We start from the raw sequence: 17,051 nt of genomic DNA, 5'->3' as shown, positions 1-17,051 counted from the left end.
GTATGTCTACCGCGTGGCTTTTTCTTTTCTTTCAAATTCAGAATGTAAAGGTCTAATGGCAAGCTGTCCCATCGAGTCAGCCACCTGGAAGGCCAGTCATATATCCAAACGCTGCTGTGATGGATGAACACGGCCTTTTGGACTGTGATCATAACCAGCAGTGCGTTATTTTGACTATTCTTAGCAAAGGCAAATGTCTGCTTTTTTGATGTGGATTTGAATTCTGGGAACAGTCCACAGTCATGTGGAATCCTGTGTCGCCAAAGTATAAAACTTAATTTTTAAGCATTGTAATAAATATGCAATTTTAAGTTAGTTTTTCATTAACTTACATAGCCTTAGTATTATTATCAATGTTAACACTAACATTAACATAACATTACATAACCTTAGTATTATTAACAATGTTAACACTAACATCAATGTTAACACTATCATGTTAACACTAAGCACCTAAATATACACATTTATTTAAGTAATATGGCAAATATTGCAATAAATAAAATTAGTTTTCTGGTATGATTTAAAGTCTGAGTCTGAATACTTAAAAAAAAATGTTCTAGTGATGCTTCCAGCAGGATACTGAGAATGCTGTTCTGATTCTCATAGAAACCATGTTGAAGACAACTTTCATGTAGCTATGTATTTTGGTGTATTTTATGAGCGAAAATATAGTCCATTCAAAAAACAGGGTCACCATTTTGTAGGTAAACAGCAGAGCTCAACACCCCTCATTCCTCTCCCTCTTCCCAGTTGTTTCTTTTCCTAGCCAGGAACTCTGATTTAGCAAGATACTGTGCGATGGAGACCAAGTTTCAATGTTAATGCACAAATCTAAAGCCAAAAAGTTATCTTGCAGCACTTCAAGCTGTGCCAATTGTTAGAAGTCCAATTCTTGCAATATACAAACTGTATCTTCATGGACAAATCAAATTTGTGTAGAAGTTGGACAATATACTTAGTTTAAAAGTGGAAGTTTGTTTTATTTCTGTTTGATTGTATTTGGTCTCCAGGGTTCTTCCTGGGGATTAAATTTCCTCATATCATCTTTGGAACCTACTGCTCCCCGGTGGAAAAAACTGAAATAAAAAAAGTTAGGTCCAAAGCCACGATAGCGTAAGAGTAAAGATTCCAACTAACGTTGATATCAGCACATAAATTATTTCTCTCCCAAATGTGTGCTTTGGCCATCTGCTTCCATACCTTCAATATCAGGTATCAGGCTGTGTGCCAAGCTCTAGCCTTCAAGAAGTCAAACCTCCTAAGCTGACTATCCAGAAAGCATTTTATAGAATTCAGTTTCTGCTTTCGTTCTTGGTAGGTAGAAAATTATTTATCCTGGTGACAACTGAAATAGTTTTCCAAAACCCTTTGAAAGTACTAGACTAGAATTTTCTGTGTCTTTATCTTGCTGGCAAGGAAGAGTTCTGTAACATTCATTGACTCAGCATACGCTTACTGCCATGCCTCCAGTATAGCCTTGGAGTGTGAAAAAAACACGTAGGAAAGAAAGTGACCTTGTTTTAATATGTCTGAAGAAAGACACTATTAATTATAAAGCAGAATATTAATCATGTGTTGAGGGCAGTTGGCTTTTGAGTTGACATTGTTTTACATTGCAGAATAATTTGTATTTCGTATTTTGATAATTTGGTCAACCAGGAATCTTCAGTCACATTTCCAGGATCAGGTGACTGCCCCCTCATGATTCCCCAAAAGAGATGTCTGCATTGGACATTTGGGGTCAAGAAGAATTTATATCAGTTGCCTGATATTAACTAACAAATCAGTGACAAGGATTCCTTCCTTGGATCCTGTCCCCAAGTCGCTAACAGTGTAGATGACTAGGGTGTATCAGTTCTCATTCTCCTTTCATTGGGAATATTTTAGAGATACAATTGTGGACTGTGCTTGGTCAGCCAGGTATCTTTGTGAGATTGGTTTTGTTCTACAAGGACACTCGCTATATACTTGCTGCTTTCTGCCCCAGGTGCACTTTGTTCCTGACGCTGGAACTGTGGCTCAGATTGTCTACACCGATGACCAGGTTCGTCCGCCCCAGCAGGTGGTGTACACGGCAGATGGTGCCTCCTACACTTCAGTGGACGGGCCTGAGCACACACTGGTGTACATCCATCCTGTGGAAGCCGCACAGGCATGTGAAGGGTTACTGTTTCTAGTTTGTTTGTGAATTGGTTAACTCCCCACTGACTTATGTTTATTTTCTCTTCTCCCTGGGCTAGGTGCTGGTGATGCAAGATATGATTCAGATACAATCTGTGCTTTTCAGGAGCTTATAACTAACTTGGCAGAGGAAATTACGCTTTATTTAAATTAAATATAGTAGGAGGTTAGAGCGCTAGCCTCCTCTGAGTTCTTGTCCCAGCAACCGTGGACTAGCTTACCAACTTGTTACTTTTCTGAAGTTTCAAGAACCAAGTCAAAAATGGCATTTAGTTCTGTATAGCTTAATCACAGATGGATCAATAAAAACATACAGATTATTTTAGTGAAAGGTGTAAGCAAAAAGTCCTATTGGCTTATTAACTGTTCCTTATTAATAATTGACTGATTTGTAGGACTATAATAGAAGCAAAGGTAAAAGCTGTGCAGTTAGAACTGCTTTCTTTTATTTTTTTCTCAGTGACTTGGCATGTTAGTTTCCAAATGCATGACACAAATAAATATGTAAATGTTAGTTTGCATGTTAGCAGTTTAGAATGTAGAGAGCACTTTTAAATATACTAAAAAAAAAAAAAAAGCAAACAAGTTCCATACTTTTGTAGTGGAATCTTGGTAATAAAAATTTGCCCTCATGCAGTGTTTAATCAAGGGGCTCAAATCACTCCCAAGAAGAAATGGGGCCCACTTAACTGAAAACTTCTAAATCTATATAAATGAAAGTCACCAAATAGTCAGATGGTACTTTTAGGATGTCTCTACTTAGTTTTAATCCCCTGACTATATTAAAACAAGTTTGGATAGTTTATGTAAAGAATGTCCTGTAGGCAACTTATTATTGTGTTATTGTGTTACTGAATGTCTGATTTTTGATAATTTTAAAATTTATTTTATTTTAGTAATTTGTGCCCAATGTGCGGCTCAAACTCGCAACCCCAAGATCAAGAGTCACATGCTCTTTTGACTTTTAATAATTTTTAAATAGCAAGTCTAAGAAATCATACAACTGGCTGAAATTCCTAGATGTACCTCTGGAATCAGAACTGAACCATAGTTCTTATTCCTCTGGGTTTGCTAAAGGCTTGGGCAGAATATTTTTTTGGATTGGTGATTTTCTCTGGTACCTTGACTAAAATGATTTCGAAGATTTTCCTTCTCTAGTTAATTCTGCTGTATCATGACCCAAATTATGTGTTTCAGTAAGACCTTTTAAAAATTATGATTTTACTGACTTTATGCAGGAATGAATCTATGGAACATTAAATTCAGTTTATTTCCCTTCTACTTTTTTGGTAGTGAGCACGCATTTATATATATTTGAAAGCTATCCTTGTGTATATGTTAGTCTTCTGTGTGTCTGTATGTCTCCATCCATTTTCACTTAATCCCAAGTCTACTTCTGTGGTACACAGTGTGATGTGTGAATGTATGCACCCTTGTTCATGCCATGTCTTACATTTTTGTGACATACCTTTTTTAATTAGCTGTGACATTCAGCCTCGAGAGATTTTGCTTAAGGGTAAAATTGTCAAGTATGTTAGCCAGTTGAGATGGTTAACTTATATAATCTCTTTGGAACCATCTGAATGAAAGGTTTTAGCTAAAAGTAAGATTACTGTATTTATCTTCTTTATTAATGAGGGATTATTTCTAGCTATATGGAAATTAAGTCTGCCAAGAATTGGTGCTTAGCAGTGGGCTAATTTTTCCTGTGTAGGCAAACTGTCTAAAGATTTATTGATAGGTTTTTTTCCTGTTGTTGTTTCTTTTGTCTAGACTCTGTTTACAGACCCAGGGCAGGTAGCTTATGTCCAACAGGATGCTACAGCTCAGCAGGTAATGAGTCGCTTTTTTGCCTTTTTATTGTTTTCCATTCCCTGGAATGCACCACCCCCCTCCAACCCACCCCAACCCTCTGCACTCTACATCCTCTGGTTGTCTACTTCTTATGTATTAAGAATGGTCTTTACTTCCTTTTAATGAAAACAAAGCAAAACAACACTAATGCATTACAATCAGTACATACTGAAATAGTCTGGTAATAAAAAAATGATTTGTCATGGAAATTTAAAAAACAAGTAAATTAATAGGATATTGGTTCAAATTCTAAAGAATAATCCGGAAGTGATAAGTGTCTCTTTTTGGAAATTTGGAAACATTTGGGTAGTTTGTCTATTTTAAATATTGAGGAAAAAATTTCTGCTTAAATGACATACAAATTTGATAGCAATCTTCCTCATTTTAGCTTCTTGAAAAATTACTATTTTTCTTAGTTTTCTTTTAAAAATTTTTTAGAAGATTTTATTTATTGATTTAGGGAGAGCGTGAGCGATCTATGGAGGTGGGAGGAGGCAGGCAGAGGGAGAGAGAGAGAGAGAGAAAGAGAGAAAATCTCCAGTGGACTCTGCATGGAGCCTGACATGGGACTTGATCTTATATGACCCTGAGATCATGACCTGAGCCGAAATCAAGAGTTGGAGGCTTACCCGACTGAGCCACCCAGGCGCCTCCTTTTTGGTTTTCTTTTAAAACGCTTCTTTCCTTTTATCCATATTTCTAATGTATCCTATTTGACTTGGAGGGATTTCTTCCTTGTTTTCATCTGGGTTGTGAAAGTGATAAGACATAGAAACTAGATGCCCCTGGTCTTACTATAAAGGGAATATGGATCCAAATAGGTTTGATTTCCCTCCTGGCCAGTAGGACTGCTATTTAGCTGTGCCACTGAGCGTCATGAGTGATTATCAAGAAAATTCCCGTTAGCAAGCACTTTGTGCCTTTAAATCTTTTTTGGTAGATGATTCAGATACTTCCATTTTAAAATGTGAAAAGCGGACAGTAGTTCTGTTAATATTATTTATGAAATCTAGAGAGAATTCTGAGGAGTCTTTGTCATATAAGTTATGGTTGAATTTATTCCTGATTGATAGTAATCTGCAACCTTGTGGCGTCTGTGAACTTGAATGAGCATTTGTCTTAATCTGTTTAGGCTGCTGTAATAGAATACAATACACTGGATGGCTTATGAACAATATAAATTTATTTCTCCCAGTTCTGGAGGGGTGGGGGGCGTCCAAGATCAAGGGGCTGACAGATTCTGGTGAGGGCTTACTTCCTGGATCACAGTCAGCAGGCTTCTTGCTCAGGCCTCATATGACTGAAGGGGTGAGTGAGCTCTGTGGGCTTCTTTTTTTCCTTTTTTAAAGATTAATTTTTTTTTTTTTTTCTAGTTTTAAGTAGGCTCCACACCCTACATGGGGCTTCAACCTACAACTCCAAGATCAAGAGTCACATGCTCTCCAGACTGAGGCAGCCTTGGAGTCTGGGTTTTTGTAAGGATGCTAATCCTGTTCATGAGGGCTCCATCTTCAGTACCTAATCACCTCTCAGAGGCCCCACGTAATACTGTCACACTGAGGATTAGCTTGCTTTCTTTTCTTTTTTCTTTCTTTTCTTTCTTTAAAGACTTCATTTATTTATTTGGGAGAGAGAGAAAGAGAGAGAAGGAACTGGGAGGAGAGGGAGATACAGACTGTCCACTGAGCAGGGAGCCTGACTGGAGGCTGGATCCCCCCGTCCTGGAATCGTGACCTGAGCCAAAGCAAACTCTTAACCAACTGAGTCACCCAAGTTCCCTGAGGATTTCTTTATTTTAATTTTAATTTTATTTTAATTCTCTGTATAGTTAACATATGGTGTTATATTAGTTTCAGCTTTGGGGATTAGCTTTCAAAATGTAAATTTTGGGGAGAGACGGTCTATAGGAATGTTATTTTATTTTAATAATTTTGTAATCATTAGGTATATGCTTGAAAAAGCAAATCATGTACATTTCTGTGAATACTTACTGATTCTATCACCAAGCGATGGATGGGTTTAATTAGTTTTGATAATTTGGCAAGAAAAAATAAAAGGAAATCCCTTTGTCTGTCTTTCATAGATGATTAGTTCATTCACTCATTTTTGGAGTAATAATTTTTTTTTTCATAAAAAGTTGAAGGAATATAGAAAAATAAGTACATAAAATAGATCCCAAACAAACAAATTCTGCCCAGAAATATCCTCATTAAGTTAATAGCTGGTAACTATTATTCCAGACATAGAACTAAAGATAAGCATGGGGAAATGGCATTGTGCTCCAAATGCTGTTATTAATCTAAGTACTTTGAAATTTACTTGAGTAGAAGAAAGAGAAATTGAGGTGAAAGTGAAGGAGGTCGGAGTCATCATATCCTCTTAACTGCACTTGAGATGGGTCCTGTGTTGTCCTTGGCTCCTGCTGCGATGACAAGGGCATCAGCACCCAACAGTTCCTCCCACCGTCCTCTTCGCTGTTCTGTTGTTAGGTGCATTATTATTGTGACTAATAAATTCATGTCCTGTTCAGTAACCACAGTTGTTTAGAGTTTTGCTGCATTCTCTGCTGGCATTTAATTTGTAGAAATCTTGAGTCTAATTTATTTTCCTCATTCCTTTTCTACCTTAGCGCCTGTTTGGTACTTTCTTTATTGTTGAAGTTTTTCTTCGAAGTCTAATGACTTTGCCTGCATATGAATCAGAATTTCCTAGGACAGTATGTGTCCTTCAAACGTATAGGTTAAGACTTTATTTCAGCAAAGTTTTCATCTATCAGACCTTTGAAAATCTTTTCAGTTTCATTTGGTATGTTCACTTTTCAGGAACATCAGTTCCAAGTATATTGACTCTTGGCATTCCATACCTAACCTGTTCTCGATAATCATTTCTTTTTTTTAAAGATTCATTTGTTTTAGAGAGAGAATGAGAGAGAGAAAGAGAGAGAGAGCGAGTGCTGGCAAATGCACGAGCAGGGTGAGGGGCAAAGGGAGGGAGAGAGAGCATCTCAAGGAGACTCCCCTCTGAGGCCCGAGCCTGATGAGGGGCTCCATCCCAGGACGCTGGGATCACAGGGCAGATGCTTAACAGACGGAGCCACACAGGTACCGCTATAATCATTTTTTAAAAGATTTTATTTTTCTTTCTTTATTTAAATATTTTATTTATTTATTTGTCAGAGAGAGAGAGAAAGAGAGAACAAGCAGGGGGAGAGGCAGGCAGAGGGAGAAGCAGGTTTCCGCCTGAGCAAGGGGCCAGATGCAGAACTTGATCCCGGAACAGTGGGATCATAACCTGAACTGAAGGCAGGCACTTAACTAACTGAGCCACCCAGGCGTCCCCCCAACGGTCATTTTTATAGCTATTCTTTTTCATGTTATTTATGTAGTTTCCTTTATGTTCACTGTATTTCTTACTGTGTTTTTCACTTTTTAATTAACTTACACATACAGAAAAGTGCAAAAGATTGTAAGCATATAGTGCAATGATGTATCCCCAAGTGAGCATGCAGTAAAGAATACATCATTCCCAGTTCCTGAAAGCCAACCTCCTGCTTCTCCCCAATCCCTGCTTTCTTTCTCCTCAAAGAGAACTGCTCTCCTGCTTGCTAACATCATAGATTAATTTTCCATGGTTTTGAACTGTCTATAAATGGAAGTACATACCATTTCCTTTCTTCGTGGCTTCTCTTGTTCAACGTGATGCTGGCTAGGGGAGACCCCTTCCCGTTGTTGGGTGTAGCTGTGGGGTTTTGTTTCCTTCTAGTGTTACTGAAATCTAGTATTCAGTTTTATGAATGCACCACAATATACATTCAAGACTGTGATCCTTTCTCCACTTTGTTCTTTGAGAGTTTCTTGGCCCATTGCTTTTCCATAAATATGTTAGAATCAACCTGGAAGTTTCCACATACGTCTACAGGATTTCCATGGGAATTTCACTGTGTATATGAGTCAGTTTGTGAAGAACTGTTTATAATTTTGAGACCTCCATTCTGTGAACATGATATATCCATAAATTTAAAATAAAAGTTAAAAAATTGTCTTCAGGTAGAGTCTTACAACATCTTTCAATAGATTTATTCCTAGATATTTGGTGTGTTTTGATGGTATTATAAATGGTATACTTTTAAAAAAATTTCATCTTCTAACTTTTATTTTGGATTTTCTTCATAGTCATGTTGTCTGTGAATACTGACAATTTTCTTTGTCTTCAATCCTTCCCAAACCTTGTATCTTTTAATTTTACGTCTTTTTTGTTCCCTCTTTTGTCTCATGGCTGGGATCTCTAATACATTGTTGGACAGAAGTGGTGCTAGTAGGTTCCTTTTTTTCCCCTTCCTGCTCTTAGAGCATTTTCACCTTTTTTTTTTTTTTGAGGATTTTCACTATTAAGAAAGATGTACAATATAGGATTTTTATAAAAAGAATACCCTTAATCAGCTGAAGAAAGTTCTCTTTATTTCTTTTTTTTTTTTTTTTAAGATTTTATTTATTTATTTGACAGACAGAGATCACAAGTAGGCAGAGAGACAGGCAGAGAGAGAGGAGGAAGCAGGCTCCCTGCGGACCCTGGGATCATGACCTGAGCCAAAGGCAGACGCTTAACCCACTGAGCCACCCAGGCACCCCTGGATTTTCTTGATAATTAGTCATGTTGTCTGTGAATACTGACAATATTCTTTGTTTTCAATCCTTCCTAAACCTTACATCTTTTAATTTTATATCTTTTTTTGTTCACTCTTTTGCCTCATGGCTGGGATCTCTAATACATTGTTGGACAGAAGTGGTGCTAGTAGGTTTCTTTTTTTTCCTTCCTGCTCTCAGAGGATTTTCACTTTTTTTTTAAAGATTTTTATTTATTTATTTGACAGACAGAGATCACAAGTAGGCAGAGAGGCAGGCAGAGAGAGAGGAGGAAGCAGGCTCCCCGCTGAGCAGAGAGCCCCATGTGATGCGGGACTCAATCCCAGGACCCTGAGATCATGACCTGAGCCGAAGGCAGAGGCTTAACCCGCATTGAGCCACCTAGGCACCCCAAGGATTTTCACTAGAGAATACCCTTAATCAGCTGAAGAAAGTTCTCTTTATTTCTACTTTTTTTTTTTTTAAGACTTTATTTGTTTATTTGACAGACAGAGATCATAAGTAGGCAGAGAGGTAGGCAGAGAGAGGGTGAAACAGGCTCCCTGCTGAGCAGAGATCCAGATGCAGGGCTCCATCCCAGGACCCTGGGATCATGACGAGCCAAAGGCAGAAGCTTTAACCCACTGAGCTACCCAGGCGCCCCATGTCTACTTTTTAATGACTGTTGATTATTAATGATATTGATTATTATTCATGCATATTGATTTTTGTCAAATGTTTTTTCTGAATCTGTTGAGCTTTTTTCCCCTTTTCTGTTAATATGGTGAATTATAGTCATTGATATTTATAAGTTAAGCCAGCCATGCACTGGAATAAGCGCTGCTTGCTCCTTTTCATATGTGTCTGAATTTGGATTTGATGTGCTAATACTTTGTTTAGGGTTTTGCATATTTATTCAGTAGTCCATTGCGTTTTCAGCCAGAGTATTAGATTTCTTTTCTTTTCTTTTTTTGATTTTTTTCTCTTAGAGTAGCTTCCAAATATCAAATCATTATATAATATAACATGTCAATTATATCTCATTTAAAACAAAAACAAACAAAACAAAGGTAGCTTTCATCTGATTGATTTTTTTCTTTTAATGGCATCCTGAAAAGCTATATTATCATCATTGAATGTCTAGTATTCTAAGAGCTTGCTATTGTTTATATTCTGTTTATTGTTTTACATGTATGTTACTTTTTTTTTCCTGCTACTATATAGAATATTGCCATAGATGTCGTATCAGCTTATTTCTTTAGAATAAATCCCCAAGAAGAAATGATGGAAACTAGAGGTATTCATATTTAAAATTATTTAAGAACCAAGATTTTATATGAAAGTGAAAAAAGATACAAGTGTAAAAATCAGGGTGCCTGGGTGGCTCAGTCGTTAAGTGTCTTCCTTCCGCTCTGGTTATGAACCTGGGGTTCTTGGATCGAGCCCCGCATCTGGCTCCCCGCTCAGCAGGAAGCCTGCCTCTCCCTCTCCCACTTCCCCCCGCTTGTGTTCCCTCTCCAGCTGTCTCTCTCTCTCTCTCTGTCAAATAAATAAATAAAATCTTAACCCCCCCAACACATGTACAAAAACAAGTGTAAAAATCAAACAAGTTAAATAAAAATCCAGAATCTTAAAACTGAATTAGAATATTAGCATGAACTCAGAATATATTTTCTCTTAAAACATATATTTTCTAGTTTGGGCCTCTAAAAATGTTTAGCCAGAGTCATCAATCCAGTAGCAGTGAGCCAGTGTGGTCTCTAACACAGTTTTCCAATAAAAGAGATAAGGGCTGCTTAGGGAAATGGCAGATTCTAGTTCTGGGGCATGAAGTGTGCAAGATGTGCCTGAAAGGTCATGTCTTATCAGAATGCAAGGAAGTTAGTGGAATTTTCTGGGGTCCTATGGAAAGAACTCATGATCTGGCTTGAAAGGGCCAAAATGAGGCATTTGACCTGTAAAAACAGGAAAATATCTACAATATATAGAAATGCATTAAATATATTTAAAATTCATAAATTTATACTAATATTAAGAGAAATAACTCCATCAATCTTTGAGGATGCTGAGGTACCACCACATTATTTAAAAAAACTGGTAAATGATGGGAAGGAATCCAGCCTTTCTCTCTGAGTGTTACTCAGGTAAACAATTACTTGATGAGGAAAATTTCTTTATAGAAGCATTCCAACTAATAAATAAAGAGGGGATGACTGGCTTGGAAAATCGCCATTTTTCATTTCCTAATGAAATGGGGATCTAAGCAATGATCATCAACCACAGCCTAAAGCCATCAGGAAAAAGCTGATGAGGCACTTTATAATGGATGGATCAGCCCAACCCTTGGGACGTTGTTAATATCACTAAGGAGAGAGCCATTCATTATGGGCCTCCTGGTGTTGTGGACCTCCTGGTGTTGTGGACCTCCTCTTGCATTTTTACCACATATGAAGTATTCCTCCCAAAAAACTGAACCTGAGTCCGATTGAGTCTCCAGATTCCACTTCCAGCTTGCAGGAAGCCCAGTAGACAGAATGGAACAACTAAGAGACCCACGAGGATGCAATCAGCAAAGTCTGACTGTGGGAAGGTCTGTAGGACAAATGGCTTATTTCTTCCACATGTAAATTGTGAAGGAAAAGAAGGGGAATGGGAATTTACAGATTCAAGGAGACTTCACAGACATATCAGATGCAGTATGTGAACCTTGTTTAGGTCCTGATTTCAACAAACTAACTTAAAAACAGCAGTATGAGACAGTTGGGGGAAATTCTAACATCTACTAGATATTTGATGATATTAAGGAATGACTGTTTTTTTAGATATGGTAATACATAAAATATGTAAGTTCTTTTCCTTTCAAGATGTCTACTAAGCCATTTACGGATGAAAATATAGTTCAGAGGTTTGTTTCAAAACAATCTAGTGAGGGGGGAAGTGGGTGGGAGAGTAGTTGACATAAGGTTCGCCAAGAGGTGATAATTGTCGAAGCAGAGCGATACGTGAAATTTATCGGTGCTGGTCTCTGGGGTTGACACATGTTTGAAATTTGTTATTGTAAATGGGAAAGTTATTTTGATAAGACTTTCTAAATGGCTTTTCAGATGCTGGAAAAATTTATATTCCCACCAACAATGCATGAGAATACCTGCTTCCACTCACCCTTGCCACACTAAGTATTTGCATTCTTTTAAAACTTTGCCAATCTGATAGGCATTTTGTTGTTTTAATATTAAGGCATGGTTTTAATTAGAACTTTTGCTGCCACTGGCACCTCAAAGAGCCCTTCATCTTCTTTAATCTCCAGAAACAATCTGCTCAAGTTTCACATTTTGTAGTCAGATAGCTCTGTGAACCCTGGCATTACAAGGCAGTGTAACTATTGGCTTCATACCTTGCCATACTGCTGTTTCCTTTCAACCAGCACGGTTTTTATTTCTGGCTGCAATAAATACCTCCGAGATTGTCAGTTTATTCTGTGACCTGGAAAAATTCTGGATAGAAAGAGTGAGAGTTCAACACAATTGATGGGTACCACCCCCCCACCCCCGGCCACTCTCTCCTTGCCCCTCCCTTTCCCCCCTTAGCTAAGTTTCCTATCTTCAGTTGTTTACAGTGGTAGCAAAATTCACTTGAAGCCTTTTTCATATATGCATTCCCTTGTCCTTAAGAAAGGTACTGGCAGTCTCTAGACCTAGAAGCACAGTCTCCCCTTTGTTTGTGAAAGTGAACATGTGTGACTCCCCACACACTGAGAAGGAAATATGCTACACTGGTAATTGGTCTCAGTAGGAATCCAGAAGCATTCTGCTGTGTTTGCTGCTGTCCAATGTAGTTTCATATTCCACTTCTCAGATAAATTGTATCCTGAAATGCATTATGTAATTTCAGAAATAATTACAGAGAGTGATATTAAGTGGGAAGGAGAAAGTATGCCGTTAAGTTTAACAAATTTGTTCTCCCTTTTACCGTGTTTTATTGTGCATGACAAAGTGCACAGGATTAAGGTTCTTGTTGCTTCTTCCCTTCCTCTAAGTGAAATTGGCACACACAGCTCACCTCCTTCCCGCAGGGCTGGTGCCTCAGGGGCAGGTGTGGTCACCTTGTTGCTCTGGTATTCAAGGTGTGTGTGAAGTTTACTCCTCCCTCCTCCACCATAACAGACTTAACTCCACAGGGGCAGTTGTGATGTAGAGGAAAAGGCAGGGCAGAGTCAGAATTTGAATTCATCTCTGTCACTTAGGAGCGGTGTGGTAATCTTGCCTGGCCTCAAAGAAATTTAAATACAGGCCTTGCTTTCCAGAAATGTCCGTTGAATTGGAATTATTCATTAAACAAATGCACGAGGCATGCCTACTGTGTGTTAATAAGGTCCGAGCTACCTAGAAATACACAGCGACGACCTAGTCGTGATTATCATGAGCCCCTTTGTCCCTTTCTAACTGCAGCTCATGTGATTCTGGTCTACACGCAACCTGTGTTTTGGCATCAGTTCTTGAACATAATGGTGAAGTGTTCAAGCCTTGTCTTTGCGACAGCCTTTTAGGAGAGTTCCAGCCGAGGTGTGTCGGGGGGAGGTTGTTGGTAGTGTCTTCATGTCAGCTTTCTCAGCAGTGGCGAGAAGCCAGCGGTAACCCTATCTGCAGTGTTTCTAGCAGCATCTGTTGGGGAAAAAAAAATACAGCTTCCCCGGGATGACTCTGGATTCCTGAATTCCTTCTTTCTGGTCGGCTCTGCAGAGAGATAACAAATGTGTGTGGAGTACAGGTGGATATATATGCTTTAGTTTGTTTACGGTGTGGTGACATTCATCACCAACGCTGGCCTGAAATTTAAGTGGCTTAGAATTGAGGGGTGAGAAGGAACGGTGCTCTGAGACAGCAGGATAGCTTGACGGCAGGATCAGGTGGGAGTTCGGGGGCGGGGGGTGCGACGGCACCCGCGGTTTCATTGCCAGAAGTCTCCTGCTCTTTCTGTTTTTATTGATGTTGAAGCATCTCCCAGAACTGTGTCCTCGTATATAAAGCCTCTAAAAGGCCCCGAGCCAGAGACGGAGTGTCACATAGAAGTCTGGCTCCTGGGTGAAATGGATGCGTGTTTAAACACGTGCACGCTGTTTCGGGGTAACTGGTTCTAGCCACTCCCTGAGCCCGAGTGTTTCCGATGCCTGGCAGGGGTCTTCAGCTGCTGGGTAGGTGGGATTCTGTGAACACACACAATGCTTTTTCTTCATGGAGTTTAAGAAGCTCTCAGAAGCACAACTGAAAAAGAATTTTCTGTGAATATAGTAGAGTTCCTTACACACCTGAAAGGATTGATGTCATTTCCTAAAGGGCCAAATGTATTTCTAGAATGAATCTCCATCGAATCCCTGCGACATGCTCAGCCATCTTGTAAGGTTGTGGAGGACATATGTGATATCTTGGTCCTTCAAGGACTTATGATAATAACCATCGATTCTTACTAACATTACACACTTCCTAAATGCCAGACACTCTACTACTGGCCTCACGTACGTACTGTATCACTTATTCTTCAGAGTAGCTGATACTGTATGCATTGCTGTGTCCACTTTGCAGATAAAGAAGCTGAAGTTCAGAGCTTCAGAAACTGAGGTTTCCCCCCGCCCCTACCCAAGTGGTGGGGCCAGGATTTTGATCCAAGTTTGTGTGGCTCCAAAGCCCATGGTCTACTTCCCTGAGGTGCCGTTGGAGAGGCAAGAAGGGCTCACAGGAAAATCCATACTAATTGAAATCTAGATGGTGATTGGCAATGGATACAAAGCTATGAGGGCCAGCTAATACGTGATATGTCAGAATCAAGATGCTAAAAGATCTTGGCAGATTGGAAGAACAGAAAAAGTGATAAAATGAAATACACTGGTGATAAATGCAAAACTCCTCCCTGCCACACACGCACACATTTAAGTAAAAAATCAGCTATTTAAGTCATGAGGAGGAGTAAGATGGCTTAATAGCACAGTGTGAGAGGAAAAAGGGCTCAGAGATTTTAGTGATTTGCCAGTTCAAACTGGGTCAGCAGTAGAACAATGGCTGTCATAAATGCTAATGTAATCTGAAGCCATATTCATCAAGAAATGTGGAATCCATTAAGGAATGAATGAAGACAACAGGATGATGAGGGAATCTGGAAATTGGGCCACGTGAACATGATTGAGTGAATTAGGGGTTTTGGTCTTAAACTATTTGAAGACCTTCGTGTCTTCACGGATTCTGTCTCCCTAGAGGGGGAAGGTGCAGGTCCTGCCCACTGATGCACACGGGGAGACCTTGGCCCTGCAGAACTGTCCCTAAACCATCCCAAATGATTCAGGCTGTGCGGTGAGGTGATGAAATGTTGGAGCAGAGGCTGAATGATGTTGTGGATCAGGATTCCGAACTCCAGATGCTGCAGGGGTCAGAGCAGAGGAGCGTTGGGGAGGCCTGGAGTGGTCAGAGATGGTTCGTGGAGAAACTGGACCACCACCGGGTTTGGAAGATTGGAAAGGGAAGAACATTCTAGGAGAGGACAACAACATCGGGGAAGATAAAGAAAAATGGAGTAGGCATTTAAAAAACTTGCTTTATTCATTGAACAGGAAAGGGACATGGCTTGAGTATGATTTATGGTGCTAATTGGGCAGGAGAAATAAGATTAAATAAATGAATCTGGGGTCCCATGGAACCCCAAGACACTTATTCGGGCAGGGAACTTTTTAAGGTGCCATTTATTTTTTTGCTAGTATATTTGGTAAGGTAGTAGTAACCCAATACATGCCCCACACCTTCTCTTATTCCTAAAAGACTAACTTTAGCCTGAAACAAATAAACATCTCTTTCACTTACTTAAAAACTTCAGCTTCTCTGAAGTGTGTAAAAGGAGGCTGTTAACCACTAAATTTTACCAGCTGGGTGTTGTACCATGTGTTTAGTTTTAAAAGTGAAGTGGTTAAAGATAGATCAGATCATAACCACGGTGTCGTGGTTACCCTGAAAAGGCAGGAGGGACCTCCCCCCCGACTTAAAATTAGGTTCAGATGTTGAGACACAATACTACACATGCACCGAGAGGGTGTGGAAAGGTTTTAGAAGCCTCTGGGGAGACAGGGCACACACCAAAGAAGGGAGCACCCAGGCTTTCCTATCAGCTTTCCCAGAGGTGGGGCAAAAATGAAGGCAGATCCGTTACAGTCTAGAGATGGAAATAATGTCTTCTTCAAGGTCTTGAAGGGAGCTGATATGAAGACTATCTTCCAACCTTGGGGCGTGTGTGCATGTGTGTGTGTGTGTGTGTGTGCACACCAATTAACTGGAAGCAAACGTGTGCTAACTTTATGGTTACCGTTTGTCCAGGCCTCATTACCGGTGCATAACCAGGTGTTACCTTCCATTGAGGGTGTGGATGGTTCAGACCCTTTGGCAACTCTGCAGAACCCTATGGGCAGACTGGAGGCCAAAGAGGAAGAAGACGAGGATGAGGATGAAGATACGGAGGAAGAGGAGGAGGAAGATGGTGAAGACACGGACCTGGATGATTGGGAACCAGATCCCCCGAGGCCCTTCGACCCGCATGACTTATGTAAGTATGAGCTGTTCCTGGGGCGGGGGTGTGAGTACGGGAACACGGTCAGCATCGGCTGGGGGCTTCCTGCGTGCAGACGCGCGGTGCTCCTTGTTCTGCACGCACCATCTTGCTCGGTCCTCACAACAGCCTGGGAGGGAGGCACCGAAGCTTTCGGGAGGGTTCTGATTTGACTGATGAATGAACCGAGGGTGGAAAGAGGCTGAGCTGCCTGCTTTGCTTCACACACACTCACAACAGGGGTGAGTGGTGGCTCCGTGCCTGAGCCAGTGTAGTAAATTTGTCTGGTCCTCAGATATTCCTGGAATGTTCTCGAATATCCCTGGAATGTTCTGCTGTTTCAGCTTTAACAAGTTGGCTCTGCTGCCTCACCTCTCCACAGTAACCTTTTAAACAGGCCTATTATGTTCCACGCACCTGTGCTTTATATTTTCTACATTGTTTAATGCTTTCCAGAGTCTTAGGATGGGTTGGTAGTGCTCAGTTGTTGTGAGAGTCAGGGTTCAAACGCAGGTGGTCTGGCTCCCGTGTGCCCCTGATTAGCCACAACACTTACTGCCTCTCTATACTGCTGCTTGGGGAAAGGGTGGGAGGGTTCCTGCTTCCACCTGCCAAATTATTGCTTCTTTCCACCCATTTTCATGCTTATATGGCAAAGTTCTTATCTCATTTATTTGAATTACTGACGCTGTTTCCCCAGATCTCCGGGGACCTTCTGTGTGGTGATGGTGAAGCCTCTTTGCATGGGGCCAGCGCTCACCTCTGTATCTAATAGAGAACTTCCTCGTTTTATTTTTTCCTTGAATTCAT

At 40.1% G+C, this 17,051-nt stretch overlaps 1 protein-coding gene across 6 annotated transcripts in view; it reads left to right on the top strand.

Annotated features, from left to right (window-relative positions):
• PRDM10 (PR/SET domain 10) overlaps nucleotides 1-17,051 on the top strand; it is a 96,301-nt gene that overhangs the window by 34,009 nt on the left and 45,241 nt on the right. For 4 of the 6 annotated variants that reach the window (XM_032868926.1, XM_032868927.1, XM_032868928.1 and 1 more), the window contains 3 exons: nucleotides 1,991-2,155; nucleotides 3,958-4,017; nucleotides 16,013-16,238. In XM_032868926.1, the coding sequence (XP_032724817.1) occupies nucleotides 1,991-2,155; nucleotides 3,958-4,017; nucleotides 16,013-16,238 (451 nt within the window). The remainder of the gene's footprint in view (nucleotides 1-1,990; nucleotides 2,156-3,957; nucleotides 4,018-16,012; nucleotides 16,239-17,051) is intronic. The other 2 variants (XM_032868929.1, XM_032868930.1) reach the window with 1 other exon arrangement.

This window comes from Lontra canadensis, unplaced genomic scaffold, assembly GCF_010015895.1.
Source record: "Lontra canadensis isolate GAN:19392208 unplaced genomic scaffold, GSC_riverotter_1.0 scaffold36, whole genome shotgun sequence".
NCBI classification, from domain to species: domain Eukaryota; kingdom Metazoa; phylum Chordata; class Mammalia; order Carnivora; family Mustelidae; genus Lontra; species Lontra canadensis.
Note: the sequence above shows the minus strand (reverse complement) of the source record. Positions and strands in the feature narration are given on the sequence as shown.